General features: G+C 43.9%; 1 protein-coding gene across 1 annotated transcript in view; it reads right to left on the bottom strand.

Annotated features, from left to right (window-relative positions):
* Positions 1–25,660, bottom strand: part of usp43b (ubiquitin specific peptidase 43b) — a 71,063-nt gene that overhangs the window by 25,762 nt on the left and 19,641 nt on the right. The window contains exons 3-6 of the mRNA XM_071515397.1: positions 22,016–22,125; positions 15,236–15,328; positions 11,147–11,282; positions 10,639–10,783 (exon numbers count right to left, since the gene is read on the bottom strand). Of these exons, the coding sequence (XP_071371498.1) occupies positions 10,639–10,783; positions 11,147–11,282; positions 15,236–15,328; positions 22,016–22,125 (484 nt within the window). The remainder of the gene's footprint in view (positions 1–10,638; positions 10,784–11,146; positions 11,283–15,235; positions 15,329–22,015; positions 22,126–25,660) is intronic.

The following is a 25,660-nucleotide window of genomic DNA, read 5'->3' as shown; positions in this document are numbered from 1 at the left end:
CGGCGAGACAGCAGCTTTCTATTTGGGGGAGAGTGATTCAGAGGGGAGAACAGATGGAGCGATGGCTGCCTGCGCTCTCAGCAGGAGGCATTATCTGATGCCGCTTCTGCTCCACATCCCGTCCTGGTGGGGTGCCAAGCAGCGGCACTTCTCACCCGTTCCCCCGTGTCACGCTCTCTCTCTCCGGCGACGCAGAGGAGTGTGTGACTGAGCCAAAACCCCCAATTACTAGATCCCCCCCCCCCCCCCCCCCGTGAAACGTGACGTCAGGCGGCGGCGGCGGCGGCGTCAAGGAGCCGTCAAGCTCGAGCACTTCAGAAGTTCAGGGCGATAAATCACGCGGTAAATTAGGCTCGGAGACGCAGGCGGGAAGCTATCGATCGGGCCGCAGCGGTCGCGCCTTCCCGAAACCACAACGTTTCATTAAACACTGTTGTTTACACCTGACACACAATTCATCACTGCCAGCGGCAAATGCCATGCTCGAGCGTCCCGTGGCCGAGATCTCTGCAAAATTTCAAACCCTTGTCTTTGCAAGTCTCACAGAAAGGAGTGGGGTGAGAGGAGGTTGAGCTGTGCGCTGTGCGGAGGGCAAGACCTATTCAAAACCAATCAAAATCTACATGTGAACCTTCAAAGCGTTAACATTAGACCTCTCTGATTGCAGTGCCGTGACCCTGAGAGCGGGGACTAATGAGAAGTATGCCCAGCTTTTCATTTATTAATATCGGCCCAATCAAGCCAGTGATAAAACTTGCTTAAATCATGCGCCGCAATTTACATGAGCGATGACCTCTGTCAGCGCCGGGAATGATTTATGGGGGAAAATCTCCTTTTAAACGGCTAGTGAAACATGTTCATGAAGCAGCAGTAAAATGCAGAGGTCACCTCCCGGCCCGTCCCGCTGTGATTTACGCAGGGACGCTGGGGAGGAGACCTACCTCTCATCGCTCATTAAATCAAACTGGAGTTTTTTATGGCCTGTCGTCAGAAACTGTACTGTTTCTAGACATTTTCCTTCCAAGGTTCCTTTCACTGCTCTCTGAATTACAACCTGCTTTCTACCTTTGGGATGCTTTCAGGTTTGCACAAAGAGTAATGGTAGAGGTGTGATATGTGTGTGTGCGTGTGTGAGAGAGAGAGAGAGTGTGAGAGTGTGTGTGTGTGTGTGTGGATGTGTTGGAACACCTGGGGGCAAATTCCAATACATACACTGAAAAGGGCACAAACAACACAGAGACAACCATGTCGAATTCTGCCATGCTTGTTCGCATGCCTCATACACACACACACACACACACACACACACACACACACACACACACACACAATTTAACTTCCTTTACATACCTGTTGAGCCTAATCTCTTATTACTATCCATAAAGCCTTTAACTAACGCTGAGAAACCACAAAAAGGCTTTGGATTCATCATTCCTCTGCACTCTCAGGCTCAGGCATTTTTTTTTTATTTTCAATTCTCAAACAGCCACACAGGAGTGGATAAGCCAGACTAAACACAGCCAGACTATGTGAAAGCCCATAATTAAACACCTCTGCCCCTAAAGAGATCTCCTCTACCCACAGCCCCAATCCCCAGTTCCCCCGCTCAAGGTCTTTGCACACACACACACATACACACATACAGGCATGTTCTGTTGACTTCAGCTTGTTTTGATTTTTAAATACATGACATTGAATAATCGGTTTCTTTTTTCTTTTTTTTCTTTTTTACACCAAACAGATTGTGTGAGCAATGGCTGAGACTGTGGCTGTAACCGCGGCACAGGACTGCGATGACTGCAGATTGTCAGGTCGGGTGCTGAAATGTTTCCAGATTGCTTTGGGCCGGCAGACGGAGAGATGAGGACAAACACACACACACACATACAGCAGGGAGATAGAGGCGATTTCTCCTCAGCGACTCTCTGCCACCGCTGCCCGCTGACCTAGTTAGAGCATCTGAGGCCAACTGACCGCCTGTGTGTCCGTATAGACGAACTTGCTGACATCACTGGGGCTCATCAATCAAGCGATCCGCATCGGTTGCACCTGACCCGTCCCTGTTTGTGGGAAACTAAACCGAATCACACGTGGAAAAATGCCTCGGCAGGTGGAAAGTCTGAGAGAAAGGTAGATTACCGCGGCTATGCTACAATATACAGTAGCGGCAATGGATAAAACACCTCATGGTAGGAATCGGTGGTTTGGAGGACGCTCAAGTCACTTATTCATTGACCTAAATGTTATTCATCATCTGTAAAATGGTTTAACAGTAAATAGTCAATAAATTGTTAGCAGAACCCAAACAATAAGCCCTCCAGGGATGACGACTGGGGAATATCTGCAATGGAGGATGGACCTGTTCTCTGTTTGTAATGCAACATAAATATATAAACGTATAAAATGTATGAATATAAATAAACAAACTTGAGAGATAACAGAATGTGAAATGGATTCTTCACTGGGAAAAGCTGCTTATCTATTTCCCAATGTTCTTCTGCTAGGTGACCCCATACTGAAGTCCTGCCTCATCTAAAACGAATAACAAATGCTCAGTAACATTGTAGTGAGTCCATTAACATTGTTTTATTCTGCAGTGAGGCATAAATCAAGTTGCTCTTGTGATCTGGTCAATGACAACCTTGTGTAGTCAGGCTGCAGCTGCTGGCTTCCAGAGGGCTTCTTCACTTCAGTCTAAGCTGTTGGTGGTCTTTCATTTGAAAATGGTAATTAGATGTCATTTTAGTTGGCTTAAAAGGCTTTTCAGGGGACTTCACTTTCAAATCAGGTGACCCCACATGAGGTCCCCCCCCCCCCCCCACACACACACACACACACACACACACTCACAGATGCAGACAAATTCACAAATTCACTGAAACTTGCAACCAATGCTGTGAGATTTTCATACATACTGCAGATAGTTAATGTAAACCTCAAATACTCAATCTCCTGACAGGAGCCAAATGAAACTGCTGCAAGCCACAGACAAACACAAGCTGTAAAATAAAGTGTTACCATAATGATAATAATTTTATGTTTTTTTTGTTTTTTTTTTACAGAAAACAAGTGGTATATTAAAAGCAAAATGGACTCTCAGTGAAAAAACAGCCACATTTAGAATAAGTATTGATTATATTGTTAGTAATAGAGGTATAGAAAATGTTAATGACCAACATACAGTATATTTATTAATTCCATTACACTTTCACTGCTTTAGGCTACAGGTTACCCATAACTGCAGGAATAAAGGTGTGTTTTGAAGAAATGCGCAAAGACACTGTAACAGTAGTGTGCAAATAAATGTATTAAAATAAAATGATTCAGTTGTTCAACTGTGTAAAGTGGATAGGAAGATGACAGGAGTTCAGAAGTGGACTGCAGGTGAGAGGGCAGTCAAGCAGGGCTTTGGCTCATCTTCTTCTGTCTGGCAGGTCTGTTGGAGCGGCGTCTCTGCTGTTGCAGCCATGTTGTCAGCAGATTTCTTGTTCTTCCTCCTGAATATGCGGGATAGCCAAGAAAAGAAGCCACACTTCCTCTTCTTTGGTTTTGTCGACAGGCTGTCTTTGGCACTGGAACTCTGAGGTCCTGTAGGTTTGACCAGTTGGACTGGTGAAAGTGTGTTTTCCAGGGTCAGACAGGACAGATCCTTGGTGTCCTTTACAGTTTCAACCACAAGGCTTGGTGGAGCTTTGACCTCAACCTGGACGGCTGGAGCCTGGGACTCCTGAAGCAGGTTGGTTGATCCTTCCTTCAGCAGGTGAATCAGTGTGTTTTCAGCAAGAGAGACGGGGAGAGCCTCCTCTGAGGTGGAGATATTGTCAGGTCCAGCAAAGAGGACAGTGACTTTTGTTCCCTCACAACATTCAGGCTGATGCAGGACGGTGACAGAGCTTTCAGCAGCGGCCTCAGTCTGTGCACAAGAGTCAACCGTTTCTGTCTTGATGATAAAAGGACATTGTTCTTCCTCCTTCTCCAAGTCCTGGAGGAACAGCATCAGTTTAGAATCAGCTTTGATGATTGGCTCCCACTCATCAAGATGATCTTGAGTAGGGGCATGGTGTGCAGAGCAGGCAGCCATAAATGTAGAACTCACTGATGAGGAAGCATTCATGTGCTTTTCACCAAGTTCCTCCTCCTCCAGGAGGACTGAGAGGAACTGCATCAGGTGAGAATCAGTGCTGCTGACAACAGGTTCCCATTTGTCAAGATGATCCAGAGTCGGCCCATGCTGTGGGGAGCGGTCAACTGCAAATCTAGAGAGATGTGATGAAGCACAGAGGAGCTCCTCACCAAATCCCTCCTTCTCCAAGTCAAAGTGGGATTTGATCAGTGGCTCCCACTCATCCAGGCAGCCCAGAGTGGATCCACAGGGTGAGCAGCAGTCAGCCACAAATCCAGATGTGTCACCTGGGGGAGCATAGAGGTATCTCTTTCCAACTGCCTCCGGGTGGTAGTCATCGTCAAAACCAAAGGGGGAGTGCTGAAGCTGCCACAGTCTCTCAATGATTTTGAAGTCATCAGTTTGAGCCTCATGGGAGGGAGCCTCAACAAGGCGGAGCAGGTTGGATTGAGCCTTAACATGCTGAGCTGGGTGGATGGATGCTCCAGCATTACCTAACGCTGTGTCTTTGGTCAGGAGAGGAGACTCTTTCTCTGTGGGAGGAAGGTCTCCTTTGTCCATATCCAAGAGAAGTGCATATGCTGATGAAGCTGTGCTAACTATTGGTTCCCATATATTGAGGCTCTCAAATCCACAAGTAGGTTTGGAGCCGAGACCAACAGCAGACTGAGGTGAAAGGTCACAGTTGAGCTCAGCAGGACCTCCAGAGAAACTAGAGGCTTCAGCATAAAGGTATTGCTCCTTATTCAGGACTTTTGCAAACATGCAGTTGAGGTTTTCATGGCGATCGTCATTAAGGGCATTGAGTCGAGCGACCATTTGCATGGATGCTGAAAGAAATGCAATGGCAACATCTTAATAATCAAATAACCATAAGGCCACCTGATGTAGCTTCATTCAAGGTCAGCATGCTTCATCATAGCTTAATCTTATGCCTTTCATCATAGTTTTGGTTCAACAACGAATCTAACTGTGAATTTACAATGTAAATCAAACTATAGAAGAACTAGACACAAATGCAAATCCTTCAACACAAACAACTAGTCTTTCCTAACTGTCTGTCTCTTGTTTGTCTGTTCAGCAAAATCCTCTGTACTAATCTTTTCCTGCTACATAATACAATTTTAAATGCATGTGGCTTACCAAGATGGAAATCACTCTCCATGGTTTCCTTTCTAAAAGGTAGATATTGTTGATGTTTCTCCAAATGAATGCAGCGTGAGTTTTCTGTCTCAATGTGCAGGTGAACAGCGATCAAAGATGAAACTGTGAGTCTGAGTCTGTGTTCAGGTCAGTCTGTCTTTATGACACTGACATTCTAAATTCTATGAACTCTGCTGCATTCTGTCCAGCTGCATTATGACTCATCAGATGAAGCTCAGGCCCCAAACTTTGATGACAGAGATGTCTCACTTCGTACATGGTTTATAAACTACACATGATTAAAAACACATAACTGAATATTTGGAATTTGTATTGAGATACTGTATTTTTTATACGGAAAACATCCATTTAATTGCTAATTCCTCTTGCACTTTGACTGTTTTAAGCCACAAGTTAGTTCACTCTAATCTTACTACTACCTACTGCTATTACTACTATTACCTATTACTACTACCTACTATCATATCTGAGGGGATACTTTAGGAAAATAAAAAGAAAACTTATTCATCTTCAATTCAGCTTTTCAGGTGTAGAATTTCTTTTTTCCAGAACAACCTGTGCATCAACCCATGTAGTCACTGTAATCGAAATATGGGTAGCACTTTATAAGGCCTTTTTTTTTTACAGCCCGCTAATTACGGGCAGGGAACAAGCACCGATAACATTTGTTTTGTCTAATTACGTTATTGCACCCTGTAATTTTTTATGCAGTAATTACGGAAACAGTTACACCATAACTACCTTACAAATCTCTCATAATTACAAAATTGTTACCCCTTAATTCCCAGACTTCTTGTTTTGTTACCCTGTAACTACAGCATTGGCATTTTATTAGTACCCCATAGTTACAAACTAGTTACACCGTAAACTGTAAAATAAAGTGTTACCGAAAAAACTTCTGCACACATACATAAAGCAACTTTCACATCTAATCCAAGCTTTTAGTACTAAAAATACATAGCAGAAATGTGTTTGTACATTTAGGTATTTTACAGAGAATAAATGCAAATAAAGATTTGATTATCATGAAATACGATATGGAGTAACTTTACTACTTCAGTTCACATGTCTGGCTGTGCACACTGCCTGTGTGAGGTTAACATCATGGTGTCTGGTCAGTGTTAAGCGACCTGTCTGTACTGAGAGACATTTACATTCTATGCATTTAGCTGATGTTCTTATTCTGAGTGACTTACAATGCAACGGTAGAATAAGCTTAAATTCATCATCAACAATTCGAGCGACCAATAGTGAGGAGTGCAAAGGGCCAGGGCCATATTGCTCTGTCAATACACCTGTGACCCTAGAATGATCTGATCATTTAAGAGAGAAGTGCTCGGAAAAGAAATTAAATGAGGACTAAGGAGAGAGATAGAAGAGATTTTTTGAGCAATTAGAGTGTGTAGAGGAGAGGGGATTTATTCAGTGGGGAGAAGGTGAAGTGAGATACTTCTTGAGGAGATTCATTTTCAGCCTACAGCAGAAGATGGGGACTTATGAGTGGGAAGGTCATTCCACCATTAGGGAGCCTTTAGTGTGGGTCAAGGATCTGAACCTGTGTCAGTCCATATACCTCTCCTTCTTAGCAGACACCTGACAGCCCCTGACTGATGGCCTGTCCCTCTCTGTAACAGCTCTTCACATCTGGAGGTTTTAAATTTAAGTTAGGACCGTGAGTGACAACCCCACAGAAATTCTATGAAATGGATGCCAGCGAAGTTCAATCAATCACGCGTGTTACAAGTAACAAGCAGAGGAAAGTGACCACAAATGAAGCACAATAAAACGCTTTCCCCTCAGGTTTCACCACACATTTTTCTATAATAACCCACAAGATGTATTGGCTCTACATCTGCCATGCAGTCAGGGAGCTGGTCTGGTGGGGAGAACTGGTCTCTACACAGACTCCACGCTTAACATGCGGTTTAATTACATGCCTAAGGACATAATCCATGGTGATAACCTTTCCTTAACATTACCACTACAAATGAAAAGGCTAACGAGAACCCTTAGCTCTAATGAGACCCCTGGTGAGAGTTTGGTATTCTGGGGTATTATCTCATATCAAGCCCACAGGATTCAGCTTTTTACTTTCATGTAAGCATTTATGGATAATTGATTAAGGGTCTCGTTGGGATCAAACAAAACCAAAATTGCAGAAGGGACATAAAGATCACATTTCTAAGGCGCCATACAGTCTAATTCTCCTGCGCAGGGATAGAGAAAAGTAATAAAGGCCTGTTTATGCACCAGTGCAATAGTTTCATGGCACACCTTACTCATATGCTAGCTTGATTTAAATAGCATTGATTCTCACAAGCAACAAGGCAGAAATGAGCTCTGTACTGTATTTGTAATTCTGCTCTCACTGAGTAAAATGGAGAATACAATTTTCCATTAAATAAAATAAGAAGATATGTTGCTCATTGGTTCCTAATGACTCTGGGCTGCTAACCTCATGCTTTTCCTTAAAAGAAAGTTATATGCATAAAAAAAAAATAACGGACAGTTATCCCCAATCATATTTAAGGCCTATTTCACTGCTGTGAATATGATGATTTATTAAAACTATGTCACCCATGTACTAGAAATGTGCAAATATTTTTTAAATTGGAGCCCTATGACCAGAGAAAACTGAGAAAACGGCTGTAGATTCCCCATATCGCTCTTAAGGGGGAATCCTACAACAACCAGAATGCATTGCGCACGTCACTGACTGATGGTGCGTTCACCGCCAATGTAGCACCAAAGACAAAGTTAGCAGAGAGAAAGCAGCATTATATCTCTTTACTGAGGCTTATTTTCATTTACAAAACGTTTTTCCTCATCGAGTCTGGATAAATCGCACGCGTTTTCAAAGGATCATAAAACAAACCAGCGCGCTGGAGTCAGTTACGTTCTGTGGATCAACTCACCGAGTGCTGAACGCTGCCGCTGGATGTAGCCGCAAGTTACAGGTACACACAGGTAAACACAGTCGCTGTTCGCTGTTGTTCTGTATTCAGAGTTGGCAAAGTCCGATATAATATTCTGTCGGAAAACAAAGTCAGGTTCACCAAAGCACCGTGAAGTTTGTTGCAGTGCGGAGTTTTCTGTCTGTCCCCCTGATGATCATCACCGGGCGTTCACAGGTGTTCAGCCTCCGCCGGCTGCAGGCGCGTCTCTCTCGGCTGCAGGCGCGTCTCTCTCGGCTGCACGCGCGTCTCTCTCGGCTGCAAGCGCGTCTCTCTCGGCTGCAGGCGCGTCTCTCTCGGCTGCAGGCGTGTCTCTCGGCTGACGGGGCTTTCACACCAGAAGCGGCAATGCGTATATTTTGCGGCAGAGCGCAAGCTGGAATCTCGGTAGGCTACAGAAACATATTTTTTACCTTTCCAGATGCACTAGCGGGTCATCAGCAGTTTATTAAACAATTCCAACAGCCTATGGGTTAGTTTTCTGTAAACAGTCTGTTCAATATAGTTGAACTTTGGCCGCAAAACCTGGCGAAAAATCAAGGTGGTGCGCATCGCTTTTGGCTGCGCAGCTGCTTAGGAGAGCTCTGCCGTGTCCTTCATTGAAAATAATGGTTTTGCACTGCGCAATGCCGCGATTGCGCGTTTGGTGTGAAAGCCCGGTGACGCTGTTACAGCTCCCGTGGTCGCCCTCTCCTCCACACTCTGTTTTGTCTGATTCCACAGCACTATATTCGGCCTCATAAGTTGTAATAGTGGTGCCACAGCTCTGCTCCGACATTATATTGTAAAGGTAGTTGTTTTTTTGTGTTAGATTCAGCTCTTCTGGATGAATCACAGAGAAACTTAGCAGCTTAGCTTACCTTAGCTGCGGCTGAAACGTCGCTCCGGTCCGGTGGTCGCTTCCTCTTCCAGGCTCTGTTGTGTCTGATTCAACAGCGCGATATTCGGCCTCGTATCATGAAACTAGTTTTCTTCCAAATATACTGATATTTTAAAGTATTTAGTAGTATGATATTTTAGTGTCTGCTTTTCCCTATCGCTAGCGTAGCATGGGACAGGAGTGTTTTGGGCGACCCACATTTTACCGTCCTTGAAGGCACCACTACAGAAAATGCGGAAACGTAGTTTGTAGTCTAAGGCCGATCTCCAAAGTCCGCCGGATGATGTGTTTTGCGCCACCCGGCAGACTGTTGCCGGCAAATGAGCGGGGAGATCTGGGTGCAGGCAACATGGAGGGAAGTTAAACATTGTTCATTTGCATATACTACCCATATTGTAATGATACAATGCTGGTTGAACATCGGCGAATTTTCCCTTTAAGCAGTAGAGTGTTTTTGTGGGGAACAGATGAGCTTCACCCTTATTTAATTTATATCATCAAGTGCACACAAAATGTGTGTTTCATCAGCAAATGCTGTTAAAGTTTATGAGTGACATCCGGTTCTGATTTAAAGATGCCAATTACTCACCCAGCCAGGCTCAGAGACCAAGCCCTCAAGCATAGTACAAATCAAAATTTTAAAACTCTTCAGTGGGACCCTACAAAAAGTTCATTATGAGATGATAAACTGTTAATTTTGAGTTCAGGTGACAGTGAATTTCAGCAAATCTCCCAGACCGAATGTACAAATACATGAAAACGAAAAGCAATTCTGCCTTGCAGAGTGAAAGTGGTGAGAGGTGCTGTGGAGTCTCCATATCAACCCCAGTAGGCAGAGCCAGCACGATAAGAACCCCAGGGATTTAGTGTCTGTCTGCATGCAGGCCAGCCAGACTGTCAGGGGGCCCGCCTTCAGGCAGCAGTGCTGTGTGTGGTCATCCACCAACATAAATTAAACCACTAAAAGTCCCATTTTTCAGAAAGCACAGCCATGTGGACACACTGCTGGGACTCCCAGCCTACACTTACAGCCCTGGTCAGACAGGACAACAAAGCAGAACCTATTTGTTTACACCGCTGAGCAAGGAACAAGGGGATACTATACACTGAAATGCTTCTGGGCACAGATTTTACATCATTTGTTGAGAAATACTTCAAATGCAGTGAATGCAGTGAAGACATAAATCTCATGGCTTGTATATCTGCAAATGAAGGTATGTAATTTACTGTTCTCTGTGAAGTTATACTTCTTAATAAGTTCCCCAAGGCCCCCTACAGAGTGCATTCCCCGAGGAGATCATCTAGCAAAGCAAATAACTATAATTTGCTTTGTTTGTTTACAGATCTCTGTGTACATCCACATTAAAGCAGTGAAAGACCATTAATCTGGTACTATAGTGCTGAAAGAAAAAACGGTGTTATGTTTTAATTGAAAAGAGCTTGCCATATTTCTAAAACAAGACAAAATATGACTCCGATGGTACTGCTCATGCTGCCCACCGTGAAGCTGTTGCTACCTGAGATTCGAGTGGAGCCTCCCCTGATGTAGAGGGGCGGAGCCTGGAAGGCATAGATGATGTCATTCTCAGCTATGCAGGTCAGATCCTCCTCGTCAAAGAAGGAGCGCTGAAACCCTGTGGAGTAGATCTCTGTCAGGATGACCTGCAGACACACACACACACACACATACAAAGAGAGCGAGTCAGTTTCCTTTTTGCAGTGCCATTATAAATCTCATAACTCTGTGAACTCCTGAACCCCCTTGATGGAAAACCAACCTTTGTGCTATTATCCCCGCTAAACTCAGATCCAGCTTCATGTGTTTTAGGTAAGTGAGCAAGAGCAAATTCAAGCCGATGGCACGCACAGTAATGTCACATTAAAACTACAAATCACCATTCTCACACTAATGTGTCAAGTGGAGGTGTGCAGGCTGTGCTGCTCTATTGTAGTAGCTTCTGGACCTGGGCAGAATAAGACAAACTGAAGTCAGTGTGGTTGTATTCCTGCTGCATGGTTCATTACCTGGTCGGGAGAGATCTTCCCCTCATCAGCCACCATCCTCCTCAGGCAGGCCAGAGAGCCAAACAGAGGCACAGCCAGGCCGATCCGCAGGTACCTCTGTCCTTTGGTGCTGAACACCAGAGTCACACACAGCGACCTGCCAGAGACCAAGACACACACAGTCAAGAACGGTGGGAGACAGAAAGGCCTCTGCTTTGAGTTCTCTGCCATTTCCCCCGCAGCCTCCTCTATGACCAGGAAGGGACAAAAGAAGAAGCCTTTCATGAATAAATCAATACATTTTAACATTAATAATAGATCATTAGGACTCGGGTTTTATATGTGCGAAATAATGGAATCTCTATTGCATTTTTAAAAGCGGGGAACACTTGGCTCTGACCTCTCCAGAGGCAGTGCTGACATGAGCGGGGTGCTGGGACATAATGGCTTCTTTGAATAACGGTTCGCTGAGGAGATAGGTTCCCCCGTCAGGAACCTGTGGGAGCCTGTGGCTTGGCGGCTGCAGCCAGTAGCAAAGAGAGACATGGCCCAGAGAGGTATGGAGAGTTGTGATGACAGAATACACGAGAGAGGATTTAACTTGCACCAAAGCTCAAATTTGTCCTCAATGGGCTTATAAAAATAAAGTTAAGATAGCTAAACTTCAACCACAAAGAGACGTCCAGGAGTCAAAGATAACTGCAGTGATATCATCCCACCATAAGGTCCTGAGTGATGGAGATGCTGAGCGATAGCGGCGGATGCCAGAGGTGAGTACAGAGGACAACCAGCAGCAGGGACACACACACACTCAGAATAACCTCTACTGTGTACAGTACATCCAGAACAGGTTTCTGTGCAGTGGGCATCCAAGTGTGTGTAATTTAAGTGACAAATATACACACAAGTCTATGAAGGTCATCTTTTTGGAAGTTGGTCTGTCACAGGCACAAACCTCTGTTTGTGTCCACACTGGTTCCGTTTTAGCCGTGCATTCAAAAGCATGAAAAAACAAGGATATAGCCACAAAATACACAAGCATAAATTCAAATACACCACTGACGTGGTTATATATGCCTACCACATAGAGTTGCATAGCCCACCATTCATAAAAGTGACTATTTTATTAAGGGAATTGCTATTTCAGTTATTTTTTATAGTTAGCACTATAATAGGTCAAATGAGATTATAAAAGCTACCACAGGTGATACCACATGTAATTACAAGTTAAAACAGCATAAATAATAGAATCAATAAATAGGAATGTTCACTCATCGGTCCATGATGAATATGTATGATGATTAGAAACCAAACTTAATATGGGGAAAAAAGAAATAATCAGCAGGTGGCCATGGAGAGACGGGATCATTCTCAGCTATTGTCTGGGTAATAGAGAAAATACACCAAAATACAGGTATTTAAATGGGTTTAAAAGTCTATGCAGTGGGTTTTAAATTATGTGTTTACACACAGAAAAAAAGGCTTGAATGACGTGCATGTGACAGACAGCAGTGTCGATTAAACCTGGACTTTGTAGGGAGAAATTTGGCCTCCAGCTCTGTTTATTACTCAACAATGTGGAAGGACAATTTTTGTGTATATTTTTTATTCTTTTGTCCGGTTAAGTCTGCTATTGTTTATATCTGCAGTCTTCCACATAATGTTTCCCACCCTGAGTATTATGTAAATATGGCCGCCATGTGAATAAGGTGAATTGTGCCAGCAGCTGTGCTAGAACAACATTAAACATGGGAAAGAAATCTTTAGAATATCGTTCATTCACCATGGGACCAGAACAGCCCAGCCACCACTAGGCTCCTCGTCTTGTTATATCTTTAGTATGATTTCTCTAACTAAAAAACAACAACTGTGTATTCACCACACATGAACTGACACGTTTACTCCTGTTGCATTGATTGCATGGGAGACATTAAACATCAAAAGAATTACTCATAATTATCACGGCTCTTCGGGAGTCTCTGGAGACCTACAGTGAAGGCAGCAGCAATCAATAAGCCACAGGTCAAGGAGGCATCCCCAATTCATACTAATTACCTTTTACATAATAATCTGGACAAATGAAACATTCCTACTGAGAAACAACAAAAGCAGGGCAGTTACAGCATGTGGGGGCGATGCTGCTGAGGGAGCTCATAGGATTGAACGCTGATCCAAAACTTTCATTTCAATGGTAATTTGAGACAATAATTACTATTTACTTAACTTAATAACAGCCTTTGTGGGTTTGTCTTTCCCATGTCATGACACAGTGTTACATCAATCATAATAATGAGTCCCTTAAACAGTTACACTCCACTGGGACCTCCTATAGATCTTTACAGCCGTAATATGTTGATCAATTATATGCAGTTAATGAGTTTGATTACTGGCTGCAGCTACTGAGGTAGAATATTAATATTGTATATAATCATGTCACAATGACAAAGCAGCCTTGACAATATTGGTTTACATCCTAAAACCATATATAATAAACACAATAATCCAATATGCAAAGAGCGCATGATTGCCAGGAGACAGGTGTTAGTCAAATAAAAAAGAGCGCAGTGTTTAAATTGCAGGCCACAGCAAATGTTGGTTTTGCAACAAACAGTGCATGGGTATAAATGCTTATGGACAAGATCTAGCTGCAACTGAGCCGATCTTTTCACAGGAGGAATATGAAAAACAAGAATCCATCTGTTTTCTCCTCTGTGCGCGCCTTCAAAAGTGTTTTCTCTCACACCATCAGCCACACAGTCAGAAGAAAGGAGAGGATGACTAAGTACTCCCAGCTTGGCAAGCCGCTTGTCAGAACGAGCCTCTTAAAAACAATTTCCCAAATTAGAGAGGATGTTGGCTGAACTTGTATGGACTCTTTCAAAGGCCGATATATCTGAAAGGAGGGGGAAATGACCGGCTCGGGCCGCTTGGCAGGAATCGCGGGCGGAGCCTTAAAGAGTAATCGACACACTGGGAGAGACAGGAGGCTCTTCTCTGCGTCGATCACGTCAGACAGTGAAATATCACGAAGCGAGGCTGCGCTCCTCTCTCAGACCCAGACAGCGTGAAAGAGCAGAAAGCTGAAAAAGATGGAAAACAGATGCTCTGATTTGCGGCTGACTTCAGGCAATTCTGTTTAATCGCACACAATGTTGTGTCCGGTAGAGGTGGAAGATGTGTGTTTCTTTGTGTGTGTGTGTGTGTGTGTGTGTGTGTTAATCAGGCACACCCTGTTGTGTCAGCGGGGGTGTGGGAGGACACAGCTGCTCATCTCTACTGTATGACAGCTCAGCCCAGGCATCTGAGCCAGGAGCTGCGGCACCTCAGTAATTAACAGCAGAACTCCGCCGTCTCCTCTCCTCCACAGGCTGGGACAGGGGGAATCGGCAGGTGGTGGGAGAGGAAAGTAACATTTGATTGAGTTTCAAACGCCATTAGCGGGACCTTTCTACCCATTATGTGGCTAAATTCACCAGAAAAGTGTGCTGTACTGTGAACGTGTGTGAGTATGAAAGCGAAAGCCAATGTTTAGACATACAAATGTAAAGGGCGAGTGTGTGTGTGTGTGTGTTTGAGAAAGCGATAAAGAGCGAGGGAGGCTGGCTGAGAAAGAGAGTCAATGGGGTGTCCCTCCTTGAAAATGTCAGGATTTCCTGAACAGGCAGGCCAAAGCTGACCTGAGACGGAGGTCGAGTGGATATTGTGATGTGAGGTTGAATGTGACATTGTTCCTCGCCGCTGAGAGGGCTTTCCACCAGCTTTTCCTCTGGGACAGCAGCCCCCAGGCTCCGGACTGACTCCTGCTACTGTGTGGCGCTTGAGAAAAAAACTGCTTTCAGCCTGATTTCTTATTGTAACCCATGAATGCTTTTCAAAATGTCTGTAGCTTGAGTATAATAGCATGACTCTTACAAATAGACAGCGTGTTATTCAGGTTACTGAGGAATTACTGTTTGAAATAGATTCAATTGCTTTTCTGGAACAGCGTGAACTTGTCTTCCTGTGAGGAACAAAATGAGATTCCCAGAAACCGTACCTGTCTTGCACTCCAAGTACCTGGGAGGATTTTAAATTCTGGATTAATTCTGGATTAAAAACAACGGCGCTCACCTGGTCTGGCGGAGAGGGATGGGGAGTGAGATGCAGAGGAAAGGGTCAAAGGTGTTGCTCTGTTTCAGGCAGTGGGGACAAGTCAGCGAAGACCTGAGGGGAAACAAAGCAAGTCACATGAGTCTCGATAAAAACCCTCTCTGCAAACTTGACACACGAGTCCTCCAGATTGAGCCTGGCCAGGAAAGACGGCGGCTTAATCTTGTAAGACGAGAGAACAACACAATCAAAATGAACACGTTGTTCCACACATAGAAGCCCTGATCTGACTGTGAGAAAGGAATACATGAGCGATGTGAATGAGAATGAGAGAGTCGAGGAGGGGTTGGGTGGGGGGGGGTGAGGTAAGCGCCCCGGGGCGATCGGTGCCACAAACAGGAACCGGCACAAGTGGTTTCCAGCTTGTTGCATCACTCTCGCCGGTGCTGCTAATGCTTTCTGTGATGCCATTACAGGGGTCCTGAGCACAGGGAGCAGGGAGCTTTCCTCCCTCTGTATCTGAACACACAGGACATGGCTCTCTGAAAAAGCACAAAACAGGAGGCAGTGATCTTCCATTCCGCCATTCAGTTTTCCATTTGGTCCTTTTTGTCCGTGATTACGCTTGTTCCAACAAATCCCTCTCAATTTTACAGGAGGAAGTTGCCTGTTCCAGTTAGCTAACTGCTTGAACAATGAGTCAGAGAGCATTTCCACAGAGGGCTGATTGTTGGAAGTGTTTTTGTAAATTGGAGTCAAATCTTTTGTCTGTGTTTTTTTTTAAGATAACCTGTGAGGGATTTCCTGTGTAGGATTTTCTCTAAGTACATGATAATCAAGTGAATCTTTATTATGTCCTCTGACTCTACATTTGATAGGCCCTGTGAGGTGCCTTCTAGCAGCATATTTAATCAAGCTAGAGTTTATAGAAGTGGGCTTGTGCTTGGAAGGTCGTATGCTCAAATTCCAGATCACCTGGTGGGAAACGGGAATAAGAAAGACTTTCCCCTCCCGCAGCAACTGCCGATATTCTTTTGAGCAAGGCACTTGAGGAAAGCTCTCCCATTTGCTACAATGGAGCTGATCAGTGCCAACACTAGAAGGCCGTGGTTGTTCTTGGCAGCTCTTAGGTATGAACGCGTGTAACTGTATCAAAGTGAAGCATGGCGATGCTGAAAAATAGCATGCATGCTCAGCAAGCCTTCCCTGGATAAGCAAAGTAAAAACGTATTTCTACTGCTTTTGTCAACACTATACCAAATGAAAGCAGAAAGCAGATAATTGAGAAAATGGCAACAGTCATTCATAGTTTGTTTGGTAGCATTAAAATGTCTCACCACAACTCATGTCAGTGACATATCAAGAAGAAAATTCCATGCATAGAATCTTTAGGTCAACAGATCTCCCTATAGCAGCACTTTTTCCTTTCAGAAGTTCGATAATCATCAGCATGACAGAAACAAATCTACTGAGGTGAAGGCCTCAAGAGAGAAATGACTCCCTCCCTATCAATGACAGTTTTGATTCATCAACAGTATGAAATGCACCATGCTGTGTAAGAGATTTTGCAGAGCAGGCAAACTGTTAGTAGAAAAAATAGTAGATGGTCAAAGTGGTTCACTCTGAGTATGAGGGGTTTGGGGTAGAGCCCTGCATTCTGGCCTGAGCCCGACGGGGCCCGAGGCTATGATAGATTCGGGCCGGGCTTCGGGCTGATTTTCACATCACTAACTCGGGCTCAGGCCCGTTTCTTTTTTTTTTAGCTTGGGACTTGAAATCAATAGGCATACCAATCAAAGAAACGCACAGAAGACACAGTCTGCCTGGTGCACGCACACGCCCTCCTTTCGCTTCCAAGCAAGCACTGGCCTCATGGACTAACGTTACTGTTCTGTTCTTGAGAACATGGACTCTACCGATGTTCTTTGGTGAAGCTTTTGATCGTACACAGCATGCGTTCTGTTTGCGTAACGGAGCAGCTCTGTTACGGTTCAGCCTGTGCTCTGCCCGTTCTGTTGCACGTATCTATTATTTTACCTATGGGTAAGTCAACACAGTTATCCAGTTTTTCTTATTGTTCTATTAACAACTCACGTTGTACTGTGAGGAACATTAATATACTATAGAAGAGTACTTATGTCCCTTTTTATGAGTGTAGATGTACTGTTGCCAAACAGAAGCTTCTCAGTGGCTCTCCGTGGATAACTTCATCTCCAGCATGTATTTAAGCGACATTGATTCATGTATCCTCTATTTTCCTAACTGACATGATGATAAATAACTACAATAAGCAAACTATTATTTATATACATTTATATGGCTAAAATATGGAACAGACGGACACGTAGTAGTCCGTCAAAAATAGAAGTCATGCGTATCTCCAGAGTCGTGGCTCCGATCCTGTTAAAAAGCTCAACCTTTTTCTGATAAACATTTGAACTGACACATTTAATACTGGTAATGCTTTGGAAGTGTTTTGGTGTTTTGTATGGTGTTGATTTAATAAGCTATTCGAAATTGATCAAACACATTAGGTTTTTATGTAAAAAAAAAAAAAATCGGGCTCGGGCCTGAATGTCTAGGGCCCAGGGCCTAAATTTGAGGCCCGTGCAGGGCTCTAGTTTGGGGGACTCAAGTCCAATCAAGAGTAAACACTTTTTCTACATCATGATAAACGTATAGAGACAAAAATTGAAAAAAAAAAAAATATTGATCAAAATGGTTGAAAATCCAATTCCAATTTCCCTTTTCCAATCAGAAACTATTTCTAAAAACATTTCCCTCCCTCTTCCTACTTCTCTTTTATCTTTTCCATTGGCTCCATAAGCAATGCTCCATAAGCAATAACTCCCCAAGCCTGTGTGATGGACCTTCGCAACCTTTACAGAGCGTCCTACCATGGGAAATTAAGCCAAAGAGGAGCTGTTCAAATGTGTTTTCCTTATAGGACGGCACCTGACAGACCCTGTGGGGGAAGAGAGGGGAAGTGAATAAAGCTCTATTCAAGCAAACCCAGCTGACACTGGCTCTTAGTGGAGCTCTCCCTCTTGGCAGAGTAGAATGGCTTCCCTACGGATGTCTTATTCTCGCCAGGAAACAGTGAGGGTAACGGCGCTCCATGCATACAAATCACACTCGGGCTCCACTAAAACATAGATGCGCACGGCCCTGCTATGAAACACTTTAAGAGAGAAAAGACGAGGGGAAAGAGGTGATATTCTGGTGATGCTCTAATGGAAGAAGCGTGCAAAGGTTGAGAGGTATCCCCTGTCTGGGTGCAGCCATGCTGAAGAGACCCGGAGCCCGACGCTTTACTCTAACACTAACTGCTGGAGCTGTGAGGAGAGCTACTCAAAAACATTTCTTCAGCAGGGCATCAGCCAGGTACTTTAGTTGCACATCAGAAAGAATTAACTTCTTTCCTAAGAACGCTAACATAAGAAAACTTTTTGATAGGTTAAGATTCGATAGATTGGCAGCTAATTCTTCTCGCTAAGCCTGGTAATACTGAGTTGGCAGCAATCCTCTAGTGGGGCAGAAACGCTAAAGCTCTGAAATTGAAAAGGCCATAAACCTTAATGTGCGACTCCTAATTCACTAATTGAAATTACAGCATTCACATAAAAGAAACGGAACCTTCACTTTACTTTGTGAGCTGACAGAACTGCAGAGCACCCGTTATCCAATCCTCCCCTTCATATCAAAACAAATCAGGAGACATGGCAAAACAAAAAAGCCACCCAGTCAAACCGACTCAGAGAAGAGAGAGAGAGAGAGAGAGAGAGAGAGAGAGAGAGGGAGGCAAGGGGCTCTCGGGGAAAGCGGCATCTTGCGGAGCCACAGCGAGAGGAGCCGGGCTCCCGGTGAAACTGCACCGCGTTTGTAATCTGACACGCTCGGCTGCCCATCACTCGGCTTCACTCTAATGAACAGTGCTCGACGGAAAAGACTGAGGCATTCTCACTGCAGCCTCCACCGACCGGCCGCAGCCACTGAATCACAGACACAGGCACAGATCAGGCTTCTTGATCTTATTTACGATTTGCCTCCTGGATCAAAGCAGTTAATCAGTAACAGATTCATGAATCAATATTGCTAGAATTAATCTTTTGATGGAGACGCAGGTCAGGACTGTGTTTTTAACTGGACTGAAAGTGACGCTGATTTTAACACACAATGGAACTTGAAAGAACATGAATCTGAATTTGATCAATCTGATAAATCAAGATCAAATAACACTTGGGGCTTATATAGGCCTTAGTTTGTCAGCAGTGATTTAACTTGTTTGACCGTGTATAATGGCCATGATGATTGCATAGTGACAAACCAGGCTATTATAGAGATAATTCTCCGGCCTGTCAACTCTAGATGTTGTATTGCATGGGACACTGCATTGCAAAGTGTTGCGTAGGCAGCGGTGGAGGCTCAGGACTCAACTCCTACGCAGGAGAAGAGAGGGACAGGAATAAAGAAAAAAAAAATCAAGAATAGTTTGCTGCAAGTCTTATCTGATTTGCTGCAAGTCTTATCTAATTCCAATAAGTTCGAGATGTATAGAGCATTCATCTCCATTAAGTATCCCATAGCCTGCAGCATGCTGTGCGCAATTTTGCATTGTTGAAATAGCCTCAAATTGTACACTTGTGGTAAAGTTGTATCGTGAAGTTTTCAGAGTATTCAGAGCGCAGCCATGTGTATCTGTTCTGTACCATCTCAGCCGCTCTCCGTCACCCACTCCGCCTGGCTAGCAGTGTCTGAGTGGGTGAGAGGAAAAAATTCTGCCTGCCAGGCTGCTAAGACTGCTGCTTCCTGTCTAGACACACCCAGGGTGTCACAGCAGAAGCATTTGTCAGTAGGGGTAGCAATTAAGAGATGCGCTCTGACAGATGTATTACTGCCATCCACACCAAGCTGCCAATTTTCTGAGGAATTGGCAGATGGGGAAAACACCAACAAACAGGATATTAAGGTAAATGAAAACTTCCAGAGTGTCTTATAATTACATAGTGATGGGCTAAGCAGTGCTTTACAGCATGGGTCCCAAAAGATTGTTGTGAAAAGTTGAATTGATTACAATCTGAATGACAATATGTGCCAGTTCTTCATTTTGTCTCCCTCCTTGTTAAAACTATTTCTTAGAGACAACTAGACCAAATTTCAGCAAACATGTGTTAGTGTCGTCATGAACATGGCACATACATCAGTTGGCCAATACTCTTTAAATCGGCATCTAAATGATGCCCCACTTCCAGTAGCCCACAGCTGTCAGATGCATCTATTATGGAGAAAATGAAGTATCCCTTTATCTGCAGGATGAGTGATAGATGGCAGCCAGAAGGACTCCGGTGTCAGTTACTGCCAACCGGATGAAAATTAGAAAAACAAGGGGATGCAATGACATCCAACTGCATGTGAAATGTAGATAAAGCAGTGTGGTGAAAAAAAGCTTATTTGCCAGATCTTGCCGTAAACCACCAAAGAACAAAAAACAATAATTTGAATAATGAGAAAAAATTATCTTTGTGAACCAAAATCCTGCAGACAAATCCACAGCCTGAGGCGTTTTCAATGACTAACAGTGTTATGACAGTGCAATTAAAACGCATGACCTTTGACATACAGCTAACAACCCCAATTATTTCACCCAGTACAATAAGTAAGTAGTGTAAGTAAGTACTTGTACTGGTGGGTTTTCTGCTTCCTTAAGAGACACGGAGGTTAGAGCACTGGGGCAGTTTGTTGTCAGACCTTTTCAGTATTGATGCTCTTGCCTGCCTGGTAATTACTGCAAGGACTGTGAGGAAGTAATGAGTTTTCTGTTCTTCTAGCCAGGCATCTGTGTCTCTGAGGACACAGACCCCTCTGTAAAAGAAATAATGACATCTCCATTACATCTGCTGTATCTAGCAATTACACTCTAATCCAGTCAATGAAGCCTAAAGATCGGAGGCACCGGTGCACTATGTGATGTGAAGCTGTCCCTACACAGGAGTTTGGACATTATATATATTCATATTTCAGTCATTTACTGTAAGAGACTGACAGTGAGTGAGCAGATAGTGGTTTGGTGTGTTTAGTTGAACAGTAAACAAAACTCACAAGGCTTTTAACTGTGTATTACATGTTGATGTCTTCTGGACAGATAAGCTAATAGCTGGCATCAGCACAGCCTGTCAGTGGATTGTTTTTGGTACATCAGACCCTGATGGAATCCAACACAAAACACACTTACATGGAAAAGGGGAGCAAGTCTTCAGGAATGTAGCGGTAGCATATTTTTCTAAAGCACCACCTACTTCTGAGGAAAACAGATAAATTCAAGACAGTCATTTTTTTTTATTATTTCTCCTGTTGTTACATTATCATCTGAGTAACAGGTTAAGGCATAAACTATACATTTAACAATGGGCTTAGGAAACACAAATCACTCCCTTGTTTTGTACTGAAAAAAATAGATTAGAGAACAATGTTAAAATGACACATAACTACTTACATTTTACCAAGAGAAAAGGCTGTAAGTATACTGTAATACAAAGGGCACATTAATTTCTCCCAGGTCTATCAGATATTGGAATTATTACTCCCCAACATTAGCTGTTGGTGAACTTCCCAATGAATGTATATCTATCCAGCCTTACTGGTCACCATGGCATGTCATACACACAGCCAGCCAGTTCAGACCACGGTCATGGCATGAGTAATGCTGTGGGTTTATGTAGAATTGATGACATTGTACACGAGCCCTGTGGTGCTGTTAATGTCCGTCTGGTGTGGGTGCGATGCTGCAGAGAGGAAACTCACTTGTACTGCGCCTGGAAGTGCTCCTGGACGAAGCTGTGGCGGGCCCGGGGCTGCTGGGACTGCGACTGGGACGGGTCAGGAGACAGCATATCCTCGGCTCCACCGGGGCCCTGCGGCAGAGAGGAGACCACCCATAAATGCAATGTTGTCCCACTGTCACTCAAAGATTCTTCCTCTGAGAAGAGCTCACAAATGTTTACTTTAAGTGTATTTCATTACACTCCCACACAACCGAGGGCGTCAGGTGCACTACACCATTACTGTGAGAGGAAACCCATATATAGTGATAGTGCAACAATCATTTTGGGAGGTTTAGAGAGGCTGTTGTGGAATGCAGCTCAGCACATTCTTGCTTTGCCTGGGCAATAAAGTGATATTCAAAAGCCATGGAAAGTATTACCCAAACGTAACCCTCTGGGAAGCCTCTCTCTTTATTCTTTCATCTACTCACCTACAACAGCGCGGGGTTGGCCTTGGATAAAGATAAAAGAGGGGGGGGGGGGGGGATAAAAAACTAAGAGACTGATCACTGAGAGGCTCGCAAGGTCAAAAAACAAATGCGTGGGATGGCACACAGTGGGAGTGTCTCACAAGCACTGCTGTGCAGTAATGACTGATGCCATACAGCAATACAACAAACTGAATAACCTTCCTTCCTAATTTGAGTCAAATAATCTGCCTCAGTTTTACAGTACATACATTCAATGAGTTGCCTTTATCTCTAGGCTGCAGGCCTATGTACTGCAGTTTAGCACAGTAAAACAACTTACTGATCGCTTGATAATGGTACATGAATATAGTGAGACCTCTTGACCCCCTGTCAAAACCCCAATCACTCTCTCACTGTTGTGTCTGGGTAAATTCGTGTAAGCATCTTACCCTCAGACATGAGCACAAGAGGAGATTTGTAAGTGAGATGGAATAATAGTGCTGATCAGTCATGACTAGGGTTGGGACAACATGCTTATCTCACGATACGATTCGATATGCGATATGGGGTTGACGATTCAATATAACCACGATACGATATAATAAATAAAAGTTCTATGACAAAATAGTATGACTGTGCAGAATTATGTTTATTTCTGAGACACAAATCTTTCTAGCAATTGCATTGGCTCGCTAGAATGTAAAAAATGTCATTACAAAGTGCTAGTTTGATATTCTGTCAATACATTAAGCATCTATGAATCTGACCATTGTATTCATGTGTGAAATGGCTGTGCTGACTAAAATCAGGACTAAAACCACTCATAAGCTACAATGAGCACAGTCATATCAGTGTTTGGGTATCTATACACAGTATCAACTCCTTTTCACATAGTGCCAGTCACCGGACATGTTCCGGTAAAACATTCTTCCAGCTACCGAGTGGCTCTTTCCAAAAGGCCATGTGGCGAACAAGCACCCTGGTTAACTTCTCTCTGCTCGCACACCATCAGTCCCACAGCGTCACGGTGTAAAAGCCAGACCCTTGAGAATGCATTAAGTCATCATATCATTTCAGCTGTGCTTTTAACACCGGGCCGACCGGGGCAAGCGGCACACAGCACTCTCCGAGCCTTCTCTGTTGACACATGCTCTCTCTCTCTCTCTCTGTTTACTATTCCTCCAATTTCTAACACTGCTCCCGGTCCCATACTGGCTGCCACTGTTCCCAGGCTGGCAGCTCGACCATGACCTCCGCTCACAAATGGAGCTGAAAGGAGGTTTAGAATTTCGACAAGGTAGAGGAAAGTGGAGGGCGTGTGTGTGTGTGTGTGAGAGAGAGAGAGAGAGAGAGAGAGAGAGAGAGAGAGAGAGACGGGAGTGTCTTTTACAGTTCACCACCATCTCCAATCTTGAGTCTATTCTTCCAAGAGTATTTGAGCTATGCGAAGACCAAGAGCGGCACAGAAACCTGACCTTCCTCCTGCACTGTGCTTCAGCAGGCACATACAATGACAAACAATATTACCTCCTCTCTCACTCTTTCCTGTTTGCATGTCCCTCTGTGTATATTTTGTCATATTCTCCCACTCTCTCTCATGAAACCTCCTTGCCTTGGCTCAGGTGGAACAAGCAAGGTGAGGTAATGATGGTAGGGAGGTTAAAAGTGCAACTCCCTTGAGACTTAGTCTTTTTTTTATCAAACACACTAACTTCTGACCCCGCATTTCACTCCCTCTTTCATTCCACAGCACCACTAATGCATTCCAGTTCTATCTTTATGTGGAGATAACACAGCAACATTCAGGCCACCGAGTCCAGACACAGTCGGTCTTATCACCTCTCAGAAATCCCTGCCCAGCGTCGTCCCTGCCAATAGACTGCGAGGCGTCAGCTGTGTGTTAACAGTAACTGCTGGCGATGTGGACGTTAAGCACGGTGAGAAACTGGGACGGGTTACACGCCCGCTGACATGCGGCTCTGATAAGGCCCCCGTCATCTAAATGATCACGGCTAGATAGTAATTCCCATGGAGTAAGCCGCGGCTGCCGCTGCTCAAAGAAATGGTTTTACAGGTTGTTCAGCGACCCCTAAAAAGGGATCCATCTCAAGAGGTGCCATGAGCCTGTCAGAAACTCAGATGCTATCTTTGAAATTGGTTGTCAGAAAAATATGCCAACTTCAAACTGATAAAAATGCAGCTAAACAGGCAGGCAACGGGGGTAAAAAAAAACACATCAGAAAAACTATTTTTAGAGCCAGTTGGTCAGACCAGTCGACGGCTATTACTGCTGAAGAGGAAAAAACAGAAAACTGCACTGGGTGTGAAATTGAATTTCTTACACTTAAGCTCCAGTATGTCTCTATTTGCATGGGTAAAACGGCCTATCTAGATAGCTGTCTACATACAGTGGTACATAAAACACATTCAAACTTATTGGTCCTCCTTTGGCTCCATTGGCTCCTCCTAATTATCATCATCACCATTATCATCATCAATCAAAATAATGAACCCAGAGACTACGTGAAGCATGAGAAAGCAAATTGACCTTCCTTAAGTACAGTACAGCGTGTCTCTGATAAACAGATTATCTTGTCCCCTTAAATGCAAATGTGAGTGTGTGTCAAATGTTGGCCCATACTGTAAGTAAACCAGTTGGAGGTGACATTTTACAATCATCACAGTTTTCTCAACACATCATTTGACTTGTTACAATGATATTCCAAGCAGTTAGAGAAACATATTTCTCTATTAAATTAATTTTTAGAGCTGGTCCTTAGAACAGTAAATTGTTGAAGGTCAGGACATGAAGATATCCTTAGCAGGGATAACATAAAACTGATCGATCAGCAGCACTATTGTTGACTACAACCAGAGCCATTCATATCTGAAAAGGTAACATGGATAAATATGAGACAGCAGCTGTTGGTTTCAATGCCAAATACAGAACTCATTCAGTAGCACAAAATGTGCAACTGCTAATATCCAAGATATGTTAAGCCAGAGAATTGTCTACCTCTGCTTAATCCATAAGCCTCAATGCCAGGAGAGGGGCGTGTGCCAGTGCCCCAGGAGGAAGGAGAAAATTAAAACTCAAATCCCTCACCCTGGCACCTAGCGTGCTGTAATTGATTTCTGGGATTTAGATAAATGACAAAGATACAGCATACAACTGAGTGGAGGGCTGGAGCCCGGCCGCTGGCTCAGCACTGTCA

Source organism: Centroberyx affinis, unplaced genomic scaffold (genome assembly GCF_046629955.1).
Source record: "Centroberyx affinis isolate AG114_WGS23_722 - 3 ecotype Tasmania unplaced genomic scaffold, CSIRO-AGI_Caff_v1 ptg000348l_1, whole genome shotgun sequence".
In the NCBI taxonomy this organism is placed as follows: Eukaryota; Metazoa; Chordata; class Actinopteri; order Beryciformes; family Berycidae; genus Centroberyx; species Centroberyx affinis.
The sequence above is the reverse complement of the archived record's forward strand: the minus strand, read 5'-3'. Positions and strand labels throughout refer to the sequence as shown.